The sequence below is a fragment of the Parus major genome, chromosome 1A, assembly GCF_001522545.3.
Source record: "Parus major isolate Abel chromosome 1A, Parus_major1.1, whole genome shotgun sequence".
In the NCBI taxonomy this organism is placed as follows: Eukaryota; Metazoa; Chordata; class Aves; order Passeriformes; family Paridae; genus Parus; species Parus major.
Window position 1 is genome coordinate 45,448,988 of NC_031773.1, and position 19,252 is coordinate 45,468,239.

The following is a 19,252-nucleotide window of genomic DNA, read 5'->3' on the forward strand; positions in this document are numbered from 1 at the left end:
TTGAGAGCCAGATGTTTTGGAGCAGACAGTCCCCAGCAGCCGGTACACCAGCAAGACTTTGAGGTGATTTTTGGAGCATCCCCTGCTGTGGCTCTCTTCTTCCCTCCTTGCATCCCCTGGAGCTCCCCTGGCCCTGTGGGTCCCCTTTGCCTCTTCTATACTGCATCCTTGCCTGTCCTGGGACTTATTGCAGATATGAGGGTTAGAGGCTGTTATTCATTAGTAGCATTGGAACAAATACAGCTCTGCATGGAGATGGGTCAGTTTTTGTTCATTTCTCTTCTTGTATCTGTGGCCTTTAGCTGTAGCCAGTGTGCTTGGCTGCCTATGGCTGCCCCAGTTGGTTCTGAGAGGGGGAATGTTGCCTTGGATATGTGAGCTGCTTCTATTTCTAAAACCCAACAGTGGTCTTACAGTCTTAGTGTGATTTACTGTAGTACATAAAGAAGAAATAAAACCGTCAGACAGAATCAAACTCTTGTCACATCCTGTCCGAACACAGGGGTGCAGATGAAGGTGTCTGCAGAATGGAAGGGAGTCGTGGGGTCAGGCAGTGGCTGGTCCTTGCTTGCCTTCCTCCCCAGCACTGGGGCTTGCTCTTGCTCCCACTTGGGGTAGTTCAGCAATACTCTGGCCCTCCTTGCACTTGCAGAGAGGTTTCTTGTCACCTCCATGGGACTTTAGATGTGGGAACGCCTTAATCCTGCTCTATTTGTCCATCCATCTCTCAGTCCTTTTTGTGTTTTGGCTGGGCTGATACTTCTGGGCTTCTCTCCAAGGGATTTACTTGATTTCTCAGAAAAACCTGTTTCAACCTCCCATGACTCATAATGATCTTGCTCAGGAACTACTTTCATTTCTTCACTTTTCTGGTTAATCCTTCTTAAAGAGTGACCTTTCCTTGGCTCCCCCTTGAGAACAGACCAAGGAGGTGTGTTCCTCCCCATCTCAGTGAATATTGCTGGTTTCTTGGGAGTTTTTGGCTTTTTTCTTTTTTCTTTTCTCGGTGTGACTGCAGGGATTTTGCTGTTTTTTGCTCGTGCAATGAAGGTGTAAGTTTTGAGGCAGGCTGGACTGTGTGACACTGCAACACTGATGGCAGAGGAGCCTGCCTTGGGGCATGCCCAGGGTACACATCTCCTCACAGCAGAAGCTGGAGTGCAGTCAGCCCCCTGGGAAATACATCTGTCAGGACAGGACTGACCCTGAAGTGGTCTCTCTATCGAGCCTGAGCCTGGAATCTTCTCCTGCTGGGGCTTATGAGCTGGTCCCTCTGCTGCTGATGGCTGGAGGACAGTGGGAAGAACCTAAGGCAGTGCCCCTCCCTGCAGCTGGAAGTGTCCCGATGTGAAATAGCTGTGGACCGAGCATATGCCAAAAGCATGGCCTTCAGCACAGGGTCGGCAGCAGTAAGTCTTGTCACGCATGCCAGGGAATGAACAGGCTCAGCAAAACCCCTGTGATACAATAACCACGCTTATGCTCAAAATGCTGAGTAGATGACATGGCTTAACCCTTTGCTAATGCTCTTAAAAGCTGGCCTGTGGCTTAGGGAGATAAAGGGGCTTATTATTACAAAATCAATATCCTGCTGGAGTGGGATTTTAATGCAGTTCCCAGTTCCTGCTTTCCAGAGGCAGACATCTGCATTAAGCAGGAGAGCTGGGCACCAGAGCAGGGCACCAGGCTGTTCCTGCAGGGAGTGACCCTGGGCTCAGGAGAGGACCATGTCCATGCCCTAGGTCAGCAAGTCCTTTCCTTGTGAGGAGTGCTAAGAGGAAGGAGAAGCTAGTGGGGAAGCTGGCCTGGCCATGAGGCTGCAGCTCTCCTAGCTCAACAGTCTTGGCTGGAGGTGTCCACCTTTGTGATATATTCCTTGTGGGTGATCTCCTTCAAGGGCTGCTTCTCCATCACAGCAGCCTGCAAGGCAACGCTCAGCTGATGGTTTTCAATGCTGGCTCAAGTGTCTCTTGTGTTTTCACTCAGATCTCCCTGCTGGCTGATGGGGATGCACTGAGGGGTAAAGCTTTCCTGAGCCACAGTGGCATTTCTCCCTACCTTCTCTTGTGCCTCTTTGAACCTTTTAAATCTTCCCTCTGCAAAAGTGTCCTTCTCCCACACTCCCACTACTGAATTCTGAACTACAGCAGAGAAGTTGTGGATGCCCAGAGAAATTGTGAATGCCCTGTCCCCGGAAGTGTTCAAGGCCAGGTTCCATGGGGGTTGAAGCAGCCTGGTCTAGTGAAAGGTGTCCCTGTCCATGGCAGGGGGGCTTGGAACTAGGTGGCACTTAAGATCCCTTCCAAATCAACAACTCTATGATACAGTGAACACACAGGTACTAACTTCAAGTCAGTGACCATGGGTAATCCTCTTTGCTTGCAGAAAGTGGGCAGTGGTGTGGGCAGTTTCCCATGCTAGTCTAGGTGACACAGGTGTTGTTGTGCACCCATGCCTTTTGGATGTTACACAAGTTTATACAAGTTGTTTAAGAAGCTTGGGTTACTGAATGCCTGGGTCTCATGTGAAAACAAGGTTATGGCAAGACTGAGGAGTCATTGAACAGATGCTGGGCTGAAATTAGGAGGTAGGAGACTTGTTTTATAAAAATAAAAATTTATTGGGAAGATAGACTAGCCCCAGAGGAATATTGTACCATTCTAGTCTAGAGCTAGATGATCTTAAAGGTCCCTTCCAACCCACCCCATTCTAAGTCTATGATTCTATGACCTTCCAGGTCTCTTCTAATGCAAACCAACCTATGATTCAGTGATTTTGATGTCTTAGAATTTATCTGTCAAGCAGATCGTAACTTCACTCAGTGTTTAGGGAGATGTTGTCCTATCCTGTAATGAAGTCTCAGTCTCAAGAGAAGATCTGAGAATACTGAAGGTCTACTGAAGGAATAGGGACTGGAGTTTATTTCAGTTCCACTGCATCCTTCATGGAAACCAGGAGATGTTGCCAATGGCTGATAACTAAGTGTAGGTGATAACATGCTCCTTGCTGAAGGAGTTCTTTGCAACTGGTCTGGGAAGATCACTGCCTTAGGAAGCCATTAAATTAAACAGAAATTAATCTAAGTAGGCTGGAATGGTTTGATGGGGCATTAACACCATTTGCTACTTGTTAAGAAAAGGTTATCTATTCTTTATATTTTATCTATCTATTATCTGATAGTCCTGAGCTAGGATCCTGAGCTGCATGAGGATAATCAGATGACTCAAAGTCATTGTCTTTCAGTCTTATGTTTTCTAGACCTCTTTAGTGTGGTGTTCTGATGACTTGTGTGAAAGGAGAAGCCGCTGCCTGAGTGTTCCAGGAGTCACAAACACACCCACACACACCCCCACCCCCAGAAGACTATAACAACAGAGACCAAAATCCCTTCACAGTGAGCAGTTCCATGAGCCAGGCTCAACCATAGGTTTCCTACAACAGTCTCAGGGATCAGAATTTATAAAAATAAAGAATTTAATAGAGAAGTTCAGCAGCACATCAGCTTGAGCTGGATGCCTTAGGAGAGGGACCACGAACAAAGAAATCCACAGGCATTTATATGCTTAAGATCACACACCTGACCCTCATGTGCTCTTAATGCAGTCTTTTAGTCCAATGGTGATTTTTGGTCTGGGTCTTCTAATATATTATTGGACTTTTTCTCTGTCTTCATGTAGACAGGCCATTGCCTTATTTTATTGTGTTGATGGTTGTAGCATCCTCATCTTCTGTTTTGCACTTCTTGTGCACCTGTTCACTGGCAGAACATGGGGAACTAAAAAAGCGTTAGACTCAGGAAAAATATTACAACTAAATCATCAGTGTATTATCAGTATTCTTTTCATACTAAAGATAAAACATAGCACTGTACCAGTTACTAGGAAAATTAACTTTATTTCAGCCAAAAGCATATCTCTGTGAAAGTCCACAGCTTGTGGCCCAAGGCTTCAGAAAATCCAGCTACTCATGCTAAGAAAGTAAAGCCAAGCAAACAATATTCTAAATCACACAATATTACAATTATGACTCATTCTATTTAAAATTTATTTAAGCTAAACAACTAATGTATCTCAACAATTAGTTATTGATTGCTGCCATAAATAAATTCACAGTAAAGGCTTCATTCTTTTCAGGCTGTAATAGGAGTATCTTACAAGAAGACAATGTTTGTACCTAAGCCAAAATACACAGTAGTTTACATATGAAACAAGTGAAACTATTTAGTAATTGAATGTCCCAAAGATGACGACAAAGATCTTCAAACAGGCCCAACCCACACAAAAAAAAATGCAAGTTGCTGTTGAAATAGTAATGAAGCAACAAGGCTGTGTGGGATGCCTCTCTGATATCCCCCAGCATCCTTACCTAGGGATGAAGATTTTTCTGTTATCAGTTACTGATTGTCTCATTCCAGGGAAGGGCTGTTTTCCAGTTTGATTTGAATGCCGATCCTCTAATCAGCTGAAGAAAAGGAGTCACTTATATAAGCCAAAGAAAAGGAAATGCTTCTGCAGTACAGCTCACATGAATAGCTAGGACTGAGTGCTGTTTGGCTCCTGAAATCCAGCTTCTGCATCTTCTCACCCCATTTCTTTAGGGCTGTTTTGACTGGAAGGAGTTGGGAATTTGGGAGGCTTTCCTCTTCTGATTGGCTCTTTTTCAAGGCAGTCGGTGAAGGCAAGTGGAAGGCATGATTCCATCTTCAGACAAAGATCTCAACGGGCTAGATAAACCCAGCTTTGTGGTGAGTCTGCTCTCTGAAGGGTAATTCTTGCATGAACAGGTGCAAACCCTGTGGCAGGAGGAGAATGGGAAAGCCAGGGACTCAGGTTGCTGCAAGATTTTGCTGTGTGGTAAACTTCTGTCTCGGCTCCTACCGACACAAATCCAAAGAATGATTTCCTCACTACAGCCCCTGCTGCTGCTGCAGACTCAGCATGCTTTCTGCTCTCTGGCACCCTTTTAACTTCTTTTCTCTCCACTGTTTCTAAAATGATAATGGAGATGAATGTCAGCACTAGTGTATCTGTACTGAAAAGCAGGTGAGCTTGTGGCTGTGTTCCTGGGTAAAGCATCTTATGTATTAATTAGAAATATTAAAATAGAGATTTAGCCTAGTAATGACTGTGTTTCTTTGTCTTTTGGACTTATTTCTAGTGAGATGAATTGTTAGAAAGGTGGGTGAGGAAGGGATCTGGGTGTTATCTGAGGAGGACACCCTGTAGAATTATAGAAATATAGTAAAAGTTGTAAATGATGTGCCAGTCCAGGGGTGTGTGACACACTGATAATGCTGCTAGCTATGCCAGCCATGGGCAAGGTCCTGGGACATAGCAACCCCCTTCCTATCCCAAAGCAGGGGTCACCTCCATTAGAAACTAAAAACTGCTTATTTTCTGTCAGCAGGTGTGAAGGAGTGGGGTCCTGCAAACATCTTGCTACCTTGGTACAGACCAGCTGTCTGTGCTATCGTGGAGGAAGCATTTAACCTCCTACTGTACAAGTCCCACATTTCTTGGGTAGCTCTGGGTGAGCTTGCTTTGTGCAGTGGGGGTGCTGTGCCAGCTGTGGGAAGAGCCTCAGGAAAGTGCTCAATCAGTGTTCTTTCATTATTTTTTAACAAGCTCTCCAATTTAACTTGTTCTGCTGTAACACATACCAGATTTGTGAATTCTTATGGTTTGAGTCACCCTACAGAAGGTAGAAGACAAAGGTCTTTTACCTGTGGCTCAAGCAGTTCAGCTCCCGACTGACTTCCTGATGCACTTCTTTAAGACACGATTGAGGGCCCTCGTGCTGTGACTGGAGCCTGAGGCACATGGAAGGTGTACTGGTTCTCTGGATTCATGGGAGCAGCTGGGCTGAGAACTCCCAACATTGGTTTCCATTCCCTGCACCAGACGGCTCCTGCTTTATCCTCCTGCCAGTATCTCAGCCTCACAGGCTGGCTGAGGTTGGAATGCAACTCTGGAGATCACCTTCTCCAAACTCTTGCTCAAGCAGGGTTGCCCAGAGCCAGCTGCCTAGAACTGTGTCTAGACAGTTTTTTAATATCTCTAAGGACAGAGACTCTACAACCTCTCTAGGCAGCCTATGCAGTGCTTGGTCACTTACAGCAAAAAATGTTTCCAGATTTTAAGATGGTACCTCCTGCATTTCAGTTTCAGTCCAGTGCCTCTGCTCCTGTCTCATCCTGTTATCTCCACTCCATCCTTTTCCTGATGATCCCTGCTCACTCCCCTCCAGCTCCTGGGGAGAACCAGGCACTCATGTGATGGTCATGCGGGGCTGTTACTGGCTCTGCCTGGCTGGAATATGCCTCCTGGTTAATATGGGGAAAATTGCAATGAAAAGAAAGGAGCTTACTGCTGTCTGCCTAGCTTAGCATTTGTCTACCCGTGGTGTTATTCAGGAGTAGTTGTCCCCAAATAACTCCATGCATGGGTAGTCTTAAGTACTTTGGTGTACATTTGTTAATCCATGGCTCAGGCTCTATTGTTCTGAAATGAAAATGTCTGCACAGGGAGTTACTAAGGAACACCTTTTACTATTAAAGTTTTTGCCTGAGTCCAGTTTGAATTAACTCTGCCTTCACCTATCTGTCTTGAAGTATCTGTAATGCTCCCAGTTTGCCTAGGCCAGATAAATAACACTGTGTTTGTTAAAGAGGCTTCTCCATCATAGGTATCCCGTAGCAAAGTCTTGGGCTTTGAGTTGTTAAGGTAGTTTATTTGAGTGGTACTGCAGTAGAAACAGCTCGACCTGGGTGATGCTGGGGAGGGATCTTGAACAAAGAAATTCATGGGCAGTTGTACTCTTACTACCTGAGTTCCCTACCCCTCACACAACCATTCAGATCAATAACAATATTAGGATCTGGGGTCTTAGGGATTACATGGCCTGTTATCAACAGTGTGACCTAAAATGGGACTTCAGAGACTCAGCCAAGAGAATGCAAACCTGGAAGTTTCAGGCAAATGAATTCAGTGATAATCTGCCACACCTGCAAAATTTACAACAGAATGCAACAATAATTTTATGTCTCTGTTCCTGACCACAGCACTACCTGTTTGCCTCCATCAGTAGGTAGGCTGGGGGAGTTACTGCAGACACTTTGCTGTTGTGTTGGGTATTTTGGTGTCTTCAAGTTCCCGCAAGACTTGGAGGATAAAAAAACAAAAAGAAGTTTGGTGCAGACAAACTGGTTAAGCTTCTCCAGACAGCAGGTTTCTGTTTCTGCCTGATAGAGCTGGGCATCTCAGCTCAGAAAAGCTCTCTGCTGCCAGGATGCTGAGAACTTGCTGGTTGGAGATGGGTCAATGAAACAAATACTTTGGGATCTTAGTTAGCTTTTGCATCTGGCTCTAAGTGTTGTGGTTTCCCAGACAGCCTTCCTCCACCTTGCATGTGTGCGTGTGTGTACACACAGAGGTGAGAGTGGGCTGGAAGGAAGCATAAACAACCAGGAGAATGTGCTCAACTTAAAAGCTGTGGCAAATGAAGCAAAGCACTTCTTTGCTTTCCTTGGCAAAATGCATCTTTATATAAATAAACTCTGAAAGGTGTACAGCTCCGTGGGAAGCTCTGGGGCTTCTGGCTGCCTGGGAAGAGACCTGAGCCTTCCTGGGTAGCAGTTTCAGCCAGCTCCTTCAGCATGGATGCTGGGATGTCCCAATCTACTGGTGTCCCTGTGTTTCATCCAGCTCCTCTGTAGGAGCAGGGTTTTCTAGTAAGACAAAAGGCAGGTGTCTTTATCAAGGCAGAACACTGGTAAAGGTGAGCATAAGGAGGTTGAAAGAGAAGACCAAGGAAATTAAATATAAAACATGCTTCTACTCAGTAATTAGTGGCAGCCAGGTATAAATTTATAAAATATGCTGTTTGGGTGGAATTGCCAGGAGGTACAGAGACCAGAGGACAATGCTTTCACTGACAAGCCCACTGCACACTCTTCCTTGCTTCTGGTTGCAGTATCTTCATCCTTAACTAGATTTTAATGATATTAATGCACTTTGTCTGGATGTCCCTTTGAGATTGAGACACCCTCTAATGTTTCTTCAGGCCTAGACACACCAGCACATACAAAAAAATTCCAGATGTGTTTTGCACCTCTGTTTTAATTTCCCCTCCTTGGTATTTATTTTTTCTTTTTTTCTTTCTTTTAATATTGTGGTGTTGTTGAAAGCTACACAGGAGGTATTCCTGCCAGACATGGAGTGTGGCTGCAAGAGAGGTGGCTGCTGGGTGGCTGCACGGCCAGGCTGTGGCTAACCAAGTGTCTCTCCTGTTGTCTAGGGTGAACATGGGAGCCACTGCCATTCCTCACCAGCTCATGCTGCCTGGGGCCCAGAGGAAGGTGGGGGCACTGGCCACAGTGGGACCAAGCTTGCCTACACTGTCACAGATGTGCCTCCCTGGTATCTGTGCATCCTGCTGGGCATTCAGGTGAGACAGGAAAGCAGGTAGAGGCTGGGAGTAGGTGAAAGTTACATGGCTGTTCAGCCAGTTAATTGGGGTGAAACCTGAATTTGGGAGTGCTTTACTTTCATAGGGCTTGAGTGGAGCTCTGAGGCTGGATCTTAGCTCAAGTCCTTTGGTCCACATCCTGAGCACTGACTATTATCATCATGCCCACAGCAACATTGCACCCTCTGAAGTGCAAATGGTCAGTCAGAATGCTGGGGCTGGGGTCAGATAGTTAATAAGAACATGTTGGGTACCTTGGCAGAAGGTAGCCAAACTAACTTCTGCCTTCCCATGACAACAAAAATTCAGCAGCAGGGCACACAGAGCTTTGGCTGGTCTATGCCCAGGTGTGTTAAATGACCCAGTGCCACCAATGCTGTGCTGGGTAGGAAACCTGAGGGAAAAGAGACCTCAGAGTCATTAAGATAATGACAGACTGTGCCTGGAGGTTGGTGGAAATCTGTACTTTGTTTCCTTAAATGGAAATTTAGAGTGTATCAACTCAACACATCTGCATCATACCTTTAATATAACATGCCTGAAATGAATAAAATGAATAAAGTGTGTTTCTGAGTGCCACCAGTTCCACCACTGCAGTTCTGTGCTACAAAGTGAGAGCAAAAAACAAAAATAAGTTTTAAAAATTATTTTCAGATTCAGTCATTAACTACACATCACTGTAGAAATATGTCTGTGACTCTTCTGACAAATACAATGCCCAATTCTTCCATTCTTTGGCACTCACTTTTTATGATTGATCTGTAATTGCACTGTAGGAGAAAAGCTACTGATGGCAAAAATCATGTAGCTCCAATGTGCCACCTTCTTCTGTCATCCTTTGTGGTGCAAATAAGATGGACTGAAATATTTGTATTCACTTTGCCTGACTGCTCTCTCCCTGTACCTGGGGAGGTCCCAGGCTTCCTGGAAAAGTATGTCCAACAGCTTTGTCTGCAGGTGCTGAGGATAAGCTGGTTGTATCTGACAGTGACCTGGGAAGTCCAGAGAAAGGAGGAGACATTTCAGTGGATGCACTGAAATTCTTGTAGGTGCTTTGGAGCAGCCCCTAACTGAGCATTAAAGCTCCCAAAAAAAAGGAGAGAGAATGGGAAATGCTAATGTCACCCAAGCACAAATCTGTGAGTTCTCTCAAAAACATGGAAATAACATAGAGCCAGTCCTGTGTCCTTCTTCACCCAGTCTTTCTCTGTGACTCCTAGCACTTCTTGACAGCCATGGGAGGTCTTGTAGCCATCCCGCTGATCCTCTCCAAAGGGCTGTGCCTCCAGCATGACCTACTGACCCAGAGCCATCTGATCAGCACCATCTTCTTTGTCTCAGGAATTTGCACCCTTCTGCAAGTCCTCTTTGGAGTCAGGTAGGCCAAATGCAAGAAGTGGGAATGTGAACTATTACTGTGTGCAAGACCACCACCCTGTTACAGAGTTTATCAGTGAGTCGTTTGTTACCCTTGGGCAATCAGGGTCCATGCCAAAGCACCCTGAAACTGCTGACAGCTTTGCAGGGCTACCTTACTGTCCTAAATTTTATATCTCTGAGACTTCATATACCTTTTGTTTGGCTTATAAGGAATCTTCCTCAAAATAATAAAGCATTGCAACATGCAGGAAATGTACCTGCTTGCTCCTTACTCCAGGGATCCTCCAGCTGAGGCAGGAGCCTTCTGGGGTTTGGACCCGGGGTCAAGAGAGCACAGATTCTACAGGAAACTCTAGGGGAGGGGATAATTAGATGAAATTGAAGTCCATCTGCTACCACTTAAGGACTCAGGGAAGAGTTCAGCAGCATGTCCTGTTAAGTGATGCCATTTCCCATGTTCAGGGATTTGTGACATAAAAGGTAAATTCTTTGCTGATGAGCAGCCAGCAGTGAGATGAGCATGGAGTTGCCATTCAGTACCCAGAAAAAGAAGTATTTAATGGGAGAGATGAATGCAAGTACTCCCCTTTTCCAGAAAGACCCTGTATCTTTGCTGACATTGAAAAATTTCTTCTTTTCCCCTTGTTGTAACTCTGGGCTGTCTCTCTCTCTTTCCACAGGCTGTTTTTTCTCCAACATGGTGGGAACCTGTGTTTCTTGCTTCAAAGACAAAAGTTACACATTCTTTGGCTTCTGAATCTGAGGGACTGCTTAAAACTTCTGCCATCAAATCACTCATCAATTGCCAGCTCTACAAAATGTTTTTCTTCCTCCTGCTTCATTCACTATTGAAATTTTTCTTTCTCTCTAAGTCTTAAGAGGTGTCTGTAGACAAACTTCCTACCTTGTTACAGGATTAGTGGAGGAAGGAGGAGTGGAGCACATTGACCACAAAAAACAGAGAAACTGGTTCTTCATCCCAATTCAGCCTGGAGTGCATGACCATTACTGCTGGTGCAATTCAGGCATTCTGAGTTCTCCCAGGCACTCTCCAAAACATGCCTCTGTGAATTCCTGAGAGCTGTAATGTTCCCTGCTCTCTGTTCGCTGGAGATGAAAGAGTAGCAGAGAGCCTCTCTCTCCCATGGCTGAATAGCCAATTGAGGTACCACAGATCAAATTAAGTGGTAAGGAGTTGTTCCCGTGGGATAACCTTGAGTGGCTTTTGCCATGTTGAGGGTGCAATTGCCTTGCTGCTGACCCCAGCTGTAAGACATGAGGACATTCATAAAGCAATAATCAAGGGAAAAGCTGACCCACTGCAACCTGCAGCTCAGTCATGTTATACAGCGTGAAAAAGCAGCAGTGGGTCCCAGTCAGTCACTGGAGACACTATCAGAGGCTCCTGAGGGGAGACACAGGTCATTTGCTGTTATGGTGAGCCCTTCTTAGTAAATGCTTGGACATCATATACTGATTATCAGAATATAATATTGCCTTCCCTATTTCTGTAGCTTTCCCTCTTGCAAACCCCACAGGAAAGAGTCCAGTGTGCCACATAAGCATTATCTTGGCACCCCATTCTCCTCTGAGCCCACCCATTCCAACACTGGCTGTGAAATGTCCTAAGGACCAACACAGCAGGAACTATAAATCTATTGTTAGATTCTAAGGCATGGCCCTGGGCCTTCTCTTTCTTTTTGTTTGTTTTTTGTGCCTTGCCCAGCAAAATAGTTTCAAAGCTTTGACAGTGCTTCAGTTGTGCATGACTAGTATAAATATTTGGTTTAGGTGACAGAGACATGGTCTGTTGCAGTTACAACATCTCTTATTTCAAGAATGGTAGAAATGCCTCTGTTTCAACAGAGGCACCTTGGAGATTTCCTTTGGCTGTTTCAGGGATGCTGTACCCACCCTCAGGCAGCTTAGGATTTTTAAAGCATACTAGAAGAGTGGTTAAAAAAACTTGCACTTCAATGGAGGCTTGTGTTGGGCTTTGAGGACCCAGTTAGGCCTTTTAGGTCTTTCTTTGCTTCTTTCATGCATGGCAAAAGAGGCTGGTGTAGCTCAAAAGAGCATTGCTCAGCTGTATAAATCTCTGCATGAAGCCAGTGCTGAACTCCTTGGGAGATGCAAGCTCCTTGCTAGCCTGAGGGATTCCCAGAGGGAGAGATACTCTAAGCCAGGAGACATGTGGTGTGGGAGAAGAGCCAAGGTCTCACCCAGTCAGTGCCCACAGACCCTTCCATGCAGGTTTCCTTCCTAGTTTCAGTGGAAATGCAGAAGAGGAATTTGCATTAAAACCTGGTGTACTGAAAGCCAAGTCACATTTTCTGTCACCCTCAGACTGAGGATTGTTGTGACATTGGAGAGTAGTTAGTGCATGTCCTTGTGTGCGTGAGCACGTAAGGAGTTGTGAAGAAAACCAAAGCAGCCAAAGAGGACAGAAGAAGCAACTGGATATTGGCAATACTGATGCTAAGCTTTTCTTCAGCATCTCACCATCTTTCTTCTTTGGTCTTCTCCCTTCCATCAGGTTTTTCCTACTCTGTGCAGGTCTGTGGTCTCATCAGCCATTAAAAGCACTATTTTTTCCTTAAGATGGGGTAACAGGGTTGGACTGCAGCACCAGTGTACCCCCACCATTGCTGGTATTTGAACCTCAGCTCTTACCCCATGTCATTGCTCTTGCATGCAATGGGCAGCAATTCCTACTCATGGTCAGTGACAGTGACCTGCCACAACAATTCAAAAGATACTGTCAGATGCCACAGGCAGACTGATTTTTAAATTCATTTTTGCTTTCCTTTCTCTCAGTCTTATGGAACAGAGTTTCTAGCATTTTCACTTGCCATTTTTTCCCTCTGCTTTTCTTCCAGGCTGCCTATTATTCAAGGAGGGACTTTCACATTCCTGACCCCCACCTTGGCAATGCTGTCTCTCCCCACTTGGAAGTGCCCTGTCTGGACACAGAACGCCACCCTGGTGAATGCCTCTTCACCAGAATTCATCCAAGTCTGGCAGACACGGATGCGAGAGGTATATTACGTTTTCAGTGGCACCTGCTCTGTATCAGGGCTGTTGCTTTCAGTAAAGTGCCTGACCATGTAGTGGCCATCACAGCCGAAGAAACTTCTATTCCAAAAGAACCTTGGCCCTCATGCTGTTGTAGTTTCTTAACCATCTATCCTCTATCTAAAAAGCAGGTGTTTAACTGCTGCTGAATGGGGGACATGCAGATCTCCTCATGTGATTTATGTCCTTGCAGTCTCCACTGGTCCAGTCAAATCCCTTCTCCATAGAGCATGGTTAGCCTAGAAGAAGAAAGGGAGGGAAAATATTTTCAAGGAAAGAGCCCTATCTAAGCACAGGAAACGTAGTAAAAAAAAAAATGCAATGCAAAACCTACTTTAAATATTAAGGAAAAGGGCATTCTTAGATAATCAAAAAGGAAGAGGAAATGTCAGGGGTCTCACTGCCTTATTCTATATCGATTGCCTTTATCAGAGCAAGTGACTGAATTTGCCTCTGTTGATCCATTTGTTGGTGTGCTTTCCGAATCACTTGGGAAGTGTTGAAAGCTCATTTGCTGAGCAGCACAGGCTGCTCTCTGCCGATGCACATAAATCTATCACAAGGGCACTGCTGAAATCTCCTTTCAGCCTGGATCATTCACCCTGTGTTTCTCTTCCCTTTGAAGCTGGGGAAAGGAAGGTGCTCAGCACCACAGAGGTCCCAACCTGGGGTTGTCACCAAATCTTGGAAGGCAGAGAGCAGCCACACCCCTGCCTGAAGCTGACACTGAAGCCAGCAGCATTTCAGAATGTAATTGCTGCCTCCTTGGCAGTGATTGTCAAACACAGGCAAGTTCAGGGTGAGGAATGTGTTCCCAGAGTGAAACTGATACTCAGGAAAAAAAAGAGGCTGTAATGAGTTGCCTCCCCCATCAGTGTCCTGAAGAGAGCCAAGCCCTTCCCAAAAGGGAGATCAGTAGATACCATGGCCCTGCTCCTGTTTTTGGGGCAAGAGCTTTTCCCCTGTCTTGTGGGAGCAGGCAGGAGAGTACAGGCAGGTGACGCATGCTTGGGTGGCTCAAGAGGACTGGGAGGAGGTGATCTCTGGAACAAAATCAGCCCTGGTGAGGACTTAATCCATCAGCCAAGGGGGGAGCTGCTGTGCTGCTGCTTTGACAGTCCTTCCCACATGTAATTCTCAGCCGGGTTTTACTGTTGTCAGCAGGAGACCTTTATGCCAGTCTGTCACTGGAGACTGAGCCTGGCTCTCACGCTGGATTTGCACTGACATAAAGAAAACGCTCAACAGCTGGAGCTTCTTCCAACCTCTGTTTTCATCTTCCATTTTTCCAGGTGCAAGGAACTATCATTGTAGCTTCTTGCTTTCAAATTTTCGTTGGATTTTCTGGCCTGATTGGATTTCTGATGAGGTTCATCGGCCCCCTGACAATTGCCCCCACCATCACCTTGGTTGCACTACCTCTGTTTGAGCCGGCTGGGGATATGGCTGGGCAGCACTGGGGCATAGCATTCATGTAAGTCTCACATCTCTGTGGGAAACTGAGTACACAAATCACCTGCCTCTAATATGAAACCAAGTGACACAGTCTGTAGCAGAGGTCCCCTGGGTTCAGGTTTATTTGTTGAGCACCAACATGTGACAGGCTTGTGCAAGACAACCATGTGACAGTCATTCTCCTCCAACCCCCAGGAGGCTAAAGCCCTCAGCAACAAAGCAAAACCCAAAAATGAGTTTAAAAACCCTGATTTTTGTAAAAATCCAAAGTTCAAAGGTCAGTAGAGATACAAGCCTTTTCCACGTGTGTGTAGTCTCTGTCATAGTTGTCTGCACACGCTGTCTTACACACCCATTATTTAAGTTTAAAAGACATTCCTAAAATGACAAAGCTGAGCACTCAGAGTTAGGTATTCTATGTTGAAATAGCTGGTGCTTAATGTATTGTCTTCACATGAGTAGGAGGAATTGTTCTCTCCAGAGAGGACCTAAGGGGGTCTGGAAAGGCCTATTTACATATGTAGCTTTGTAGCAGTGAGTGCTCTTTTAGGGATATTTGTGTGCTTGCCCCTGTGCATGAGTGCAGACTGTGGCAAAATTTCCTTGGTATTTCAGAAATGAATTAAAAAAGGAGAAATGCCACTGCATGGTTGCCTTGCAGATTTGGTACCTTCAGCTCCCTAATGTAGACTTCAGCATGGGATAGCATTCAACAGGAGTAGGTTGTTAACCTCTCTATGGGCTCCTGTTATTTGCCGCTGCTTTCAGAGCTGATTTTGGAGACTTGGGACACAGGCTTGACTGTAGCCCTTGGAAGACAGCACATTGTTGGGAGGACACGCTCCAGTACACTTCTCTCCTGGTCTCTTCTCCTCCCTGCACCTGCCCTCCCAGAACCCAAAAGCCACCTCTCTTCTCCTTCCCCAGCTCTCCACCTAGCTGGTCTCTTCCACCAGCACCCCATACAATTCCAAACCCTGCTCAAAACCCAGCTGTCTTTTCACCATTGCTCCATCATATTCCTGGCTTGTTGTCCTGTTCTCCAGCTCTGGTGATTTGTCCTAACCCCTTATTTTAGCAAATGAGAATTTTCCTCCTCAAACTGTATGTTCTTGCCTGGACTATCTCCTTTCTCTGCTGTTCTTCTCCAGCCACTTGCTCCCAACCTCAGACTCATACTTGACCTCTTTGCCCAACTGTGCTCCCCCATTAATGGGGTCCCAGTCCTTCAGCCTATTCTCAGCCTAAATCACCTTTCTGTCCTGTTCATTTCTGTCCCATCTTCTACCCATGATAATCCAATTCCTTTTTTTCCTGACTCAGACACCTTAGCCCCAGCCTGATCACTGTGCTCTGAGCCATCCCAGCTGTGGCCTCTTTTGCTGCCTTCTCCATACTCCATGGGTGTTGTTAGTGAAAGGGGGAAAGCAGGGATGGAGAAAGAGGAAGACATGAGCCATGTGCTCTCAGGGCTGCTGTTCAGCCCCACCACAACCCAGAGCTCTTGTGATGGAAGATCCCCACTGTTGCCTCAAGAAACTTCTCTAGTGTGTGGTGACTTACTCTCTGGTGATGATGCACATACAGTTAATCACTGGGCAAGGGCTGGACATACTCAGAAGACTCAGAATCTTTATGGTCTGCAAATGTGAAGACCTGAGATGTTTCTGCTTACCTGGAACCTGGAGTCATTGTTGCAGCCTGAGCATACCTGAGCAGATTTTTGTGAGAAACGACAATATCCCTTGCCCCAGAGAACAAGTTCTACTAAATCTCAAATTTCTTCTTCAGGTCATAAAGAGATCCTGTTACTGCCTAAGGCAAAATGACCTTTTCAATGCAGGCTACATGCTATGTCTATTTCCTGAATGTCACTCTTTGAAATAGGTTTGATGCATATTTTTCAAAAAATACTTGCTCTGAGGCAGGCATTTTTCCACAGAAATTTTCATCCTGGATGGGTAAAGTTATGTAGAACTATAAGCAACTGAAAACAGAGTTTGTTAATAGAATGTGTCAGGCAACCTGAATAATAAGCAATGAAACTTCCCTGAGACAGGTGAGGGTTTTGTGGTGAGTCATAAAGGTTGCTGAGCACCTTTGTTCATGCAAATGCACAAAATGTGCACTCGCACAGTCTGTCTGGACTCTGTAGCATTAGAAACCACAAATGGAAACCACCTCCTCCTCAGACCTTTTCCCTCCAGTCATCCAGTGCTTTGAATTGTGTATGTCATAGAGTGCCTTTGCAAAGGAGTGAGGATAGAGTTTTCTTTGCACTGTTGGAATTCTGCCTGTCCCTGACTATTGCATCTACAGTTCATCACCTTTTCACATGGGGAAAACTACCAGTTTTCCAGTGAAGTGAGTGCACTTCAGCTGGTACAACTGATTTCTCACCAAATCCTATCCAGATGAATTCATTCAATGTATAAAATTTACATTTGTTATAAAATAACGAGGGGGCCTTCAGAGGCCTGGCTAACACAGGAAATGTCTGTGCTCTTCCACCAGCTCAGCAGTTGAAGTGGGATGCCCAGTCCCTGCCCTCTCTCCATGTGTGGTAGCCTCCAGCTTTATCTGGTTGGCCTTTCTGGGCAAAAGGCACATGGGGGGCAGGCTGTGCTGCTGTTCACAGATGTGAAATACACAAGGGATGGGAGAAGAGTTGAGCCTGCAGTTGCTTCCACCAGCAGGAGCCCCGGGTGCTGCCAGGAACACACGGGAACACCCCTGCCGGGGAGGGTCCGTCCATTGTGCGGCCCTCGCAGACAGAGAGCTGTGCTCTGCCCTTCTTGGCTGGCTGGGAGGACTCTGTGGGCACCATGTGCAGCCCCACAGTCCCACCATGGGTTTTTCTTTCAAAACAGGGATTTGCACAGCCAAACCAAATCCTCTTCTTTTAGTCTGTTACAGGAGCTTTTTGCCCCTTGAAGAACAGCACAGGTAAACCTGAAATCAGGAAACAGTAAATCCTGTATTTCTAGTATATCTGAATTACACACACAGAACCTGAACCTTGCATGTCTGTCAGGTCTTTCTTCTACTTAGGAGGCATTTTTAACCTTTTTGCAATTGTCATATAGATGCACTACCTGGGCTGTCAGTCATGAAACAATAAGGATTAAAGAGTTATTTGCAAATATGTGGAGCTGTCAGTAGATTATGATGGAAAGCTTGTTCCACCTCTGGCTTGGTGGAGTGGGGAGCTACCCTCTAATGCTGAGAGCCTGTTTTTATAGGTCTTCTGGAGTCCTGGGTTCTTGGGTAACAAGTATTCACTTAATGTGGGGACAGGTGGGCAGCTGGGCACCCACTTTGTTTATGGTCTCATTTTCCCTCCTTCTAGGACTATTTTTTTCATAGTTCTGTTCTCTCAGTACTTGAAAGATGTTACTGTGCCGCTGCCATCTTACAAGAGAGGCAAGAAGTGCCACTTCTCTCCAATCTACCTCTTCCAGATCTTCCCGGTACGTTGGGGTTCCTGGATACCAGGGAACTGTGACAGAGGGACTGGCCTCACTCACCCTGGGCTGCCTGGGCTCTTTCCACTCGTGTTAGTGCTTCCCAGCTGAGCCTGTGTGGCAAGGGGCAGAGGGGGAAAAGCTCCCCACGGCCCTGATCATTGGGAGGGAGGGAGAGAAGAAGGGAGGGCCACCAGGAGGTCCTGCCGCCTCTTTGCCTTATTCCGAGTGCAGGGAAAAGGGTCGGGCAGGGGTACCCGAGCCGTGAAGACTGCTGAAGATGCAGCCATACCCTAACCAGACCCCACCGCTGCTTGTGCTGGCCAGGTGCTGCTGGGGCTCTCGCTGAGCTGGCTGCTCTGCTACGTGCTGACAGTGACCAGCGTCCTCCCTGCGGCCCCCACTGCCTACGGCCACCTGGCCCGGACAGACAGCCGTGGGGACGTCCTGTCTCAGGCTCCCTGGTTTCGGCTGCCCTACCCAGGTACCGCTGCCTCCTCTTCCCCATCCTGCCCGCTCCTGCTTGCACCTCCATTGATGACGAACAGGGGGAGACGAAATGTCAGAAATCAGGCGAACACTCACAGCATTCCTGCTGCCCTTCCTCCCCCGGGGCAGATTTCAGGGCAAAAGTGCCCCACTCACCTAAACCGAGCTTTTTGCTTCCAGGCCAATGGGGAACGCCAACGGTGAGCCCGGCCGGGATCTTTGGCATCCTAGCCGGGGTGATTTCCTCCATGCTGGAGTCCGTGGGGGATTACTACGCCTGTGCCCGCCTGTGCGGGGCCCCGCCGCCGCCGCAGCACGCCATCAGCCGCGGCATCGGCGTGGAGGGCATCGGCTGCCTGCTGGCCGGGGCCTGGGGCACGGGCAGCGGCACCACCTCCTACAGCGAGAACGTGGGGGCCCTGGGCATCACCAAGGTGAGCCTCGCTGCAGCGGGGTGGCCCTGGTGCCTCCCGGAGGGCTCCCCCGCGGGTGTGTGTGTACAGGAGAGCGTGTGCTGGAGCTGGGCAGTGATCTCAGCACGCCTCCCGAAAGGCGCTCTGGAAAATCGTGCCTTGGCACGCTGGTGACCAGCACAGCAGCGCTACAAATGGCTTAATGGAGGTGGGCAATGCTCCCCTTTCTCTGCTTCTGGTCTGCATAGGGAACTAGTGCGCTCGCTCGTGGCACCTGGCCTGGGTAAGGCTGAAGAGATGCTGCATCTGAGATAACCTGGACAGGTGTGGAGAGGGAGAGGAGAGGGTGAATATTTAATAGGGCTTCAAATTCCACAACTTCTATAACCCGAGGATGGCAATCATGTGAAAGGTAGACCGTTTCTTCTAGACATTATAAAATGTGAGAGCAAAGGTTTGTGTTTTTATGTCTCTATAAAGTTTTGTAAGCCCCTTGAGTATATTAATTGT

The 19,252-nt window shown here is 46.8% G+C and overlaps 1 protein-coding gene across 2 annotated transcripts in view; it reads left to right on the forward strand.

The window, feature by feature from the left end:
* The window catches only part of LOC107204496 (solute carrier family 23 member 1-like), a 32,654-nt gene that overhangs the window by 6,084 nt on the left and 7,318 nt on the right, over nucleotides 1-19,252 (forward strand). The window contains exons 1-8 of one of the 2 annotated variants that reach the window (XM_033514831.1): nucleotides 4,609-4,744; nucleotides 8,296-8,445; nucleotides 9,687-9,844; nucleotides 12,726-12,885; nucleotides 14,214-14,395; nucleotides 17,726-17,846; nucleotides 18,168-18,324; nucleotides 18,510-18,763. In XM_033514831.1, coding sequence (XP_033370722.1) covers nucleotides 4,691-4,744; nucleotides 8,296-8,445; nucleotides 9,687-9,844; nucleotides 12,726-12,885; nucleotides 14,214-14,395; nucleotides 17,726-17,846; nucleotides 18,168-18,324; nucleotides 18,510-18,763 — 1,236 coding nt within the window. In that variant the 5' untranslated portion in view covers nucleotides 4,609-4,690. Of the gene's footprint in view, nucleotides 1-4,608; nucleotides 4,745-8,295; nucleotides 8,446-9,686; nucleotides 9,845-12,725; nucleotides 12,886-14,213; nucleotides 14,396-17,725; nucleotides 17,847-18,167; nucleotides 18,325-18,509; nucleotides 18,764-19,252 lie in introns of those variants that run through there. The other variant, XM_015627721.3, reaches the window with a different exon arrangement.